The sequence below is a fragment of the Bison bison genome, unplaced genomic scaffold (assembly GCF_000754665.1).
Source record: "Bison bison bison isolate TAMUID 2011002044 unplaced genomic scaffold, Bison_UMD1.0 scf7180017864198, whole genome shotgun sequence".
NCBI classification, from domain to species: Eukaryota; Metazoa; Chordata; class Mammalia; order Artiodactyla; family Bovidae; genus Bison; species Bison bison.
This window is the reverse complement of record NW_011494770.1, coordinates 8,347,782-8,348,467: the sequence shown is the minus strand read 5'-3', so window position 1 is coordinate 8,348,467 and position 686 is coordinate 8,347,782. Positions and strand designations below refer to the sequence as shown.

General features: G+C 47.7%; 1 protein-coding gene across 1 annotated transcript in view; it reads right to left on the bottom strand.

Moving 5' to 3' along the window:
* Nucleotides 1-686, bottom strand: part of LOC104991723 (trace amine-associated receptor 6-like) — a 6,446-nt gene that overhangs the window by 690 nt on the left and 5,070 nt on the right. The window contains exon 2 of the mRNA XM_010844308.1: nucleotides 181-683. Within this exon, the coding sequence (XP_010842610.1) occupies nucleotides 181-683 (503 nt within the window). The remainder of the gene's footprint in view (nucleotides 1-180; nucleotides 684-686) is intronic.

Here is a 686-nt window from a genome sequence, read left to right as displayed (position 1 = left end):
TCTTTTTAGCCTGTTGTCTGGCCACTAGGAAAATATTACAATAGAGAATTAGCATAACAAAGGTAGGTATAAAGAAGGATAGAAAATGTACCAACACCCAGTTTTGATTTATAACTATCTGACAGCCTCCTACACAGTTGAGGGCACTAGACAATTCCTCTAGCCCATTCTCATTGGCACCTGTGTAGAACACGGCACCACTGTAAGTAATGGGTAGGATCCAGGAGATGCTGATGCATATGCATGACACAGACACTGTGAACTTGGTGGGATAGACCAGAGGGTCAGTAACAGCAATGTACCTGTCGATGGAGATGAAGGACAGGTGGAAGAGAGAAGAGTAACAAAATGCCACATCACAGCATGTGTGCAAAGCACAGAAACTTTGCCCAAAGTACCAGCAGCTCTCCACAGACCTGACCATGCTGAAGGGCATCACAGTCACTCCTACTAGAAAGTCTGTACAGGCCAGAGAGGCGATGAGAAAATTGGTTGGTGAGTGCAGCTGCTTGAAATGAAGGATGGCAGTCATCACCAGGAGGTTTCCTAACACGGCCAGGACAGCCCCAAAGCCATACACCGTGTACAGAATCACCTGGGATGTGGGCAAGAAGGGGGTTTTCACACAGGATCCATTCAGGTGCTCATAGCAGAGCTGCACAGCTGCAGTGGGGGATGAGTTGCTG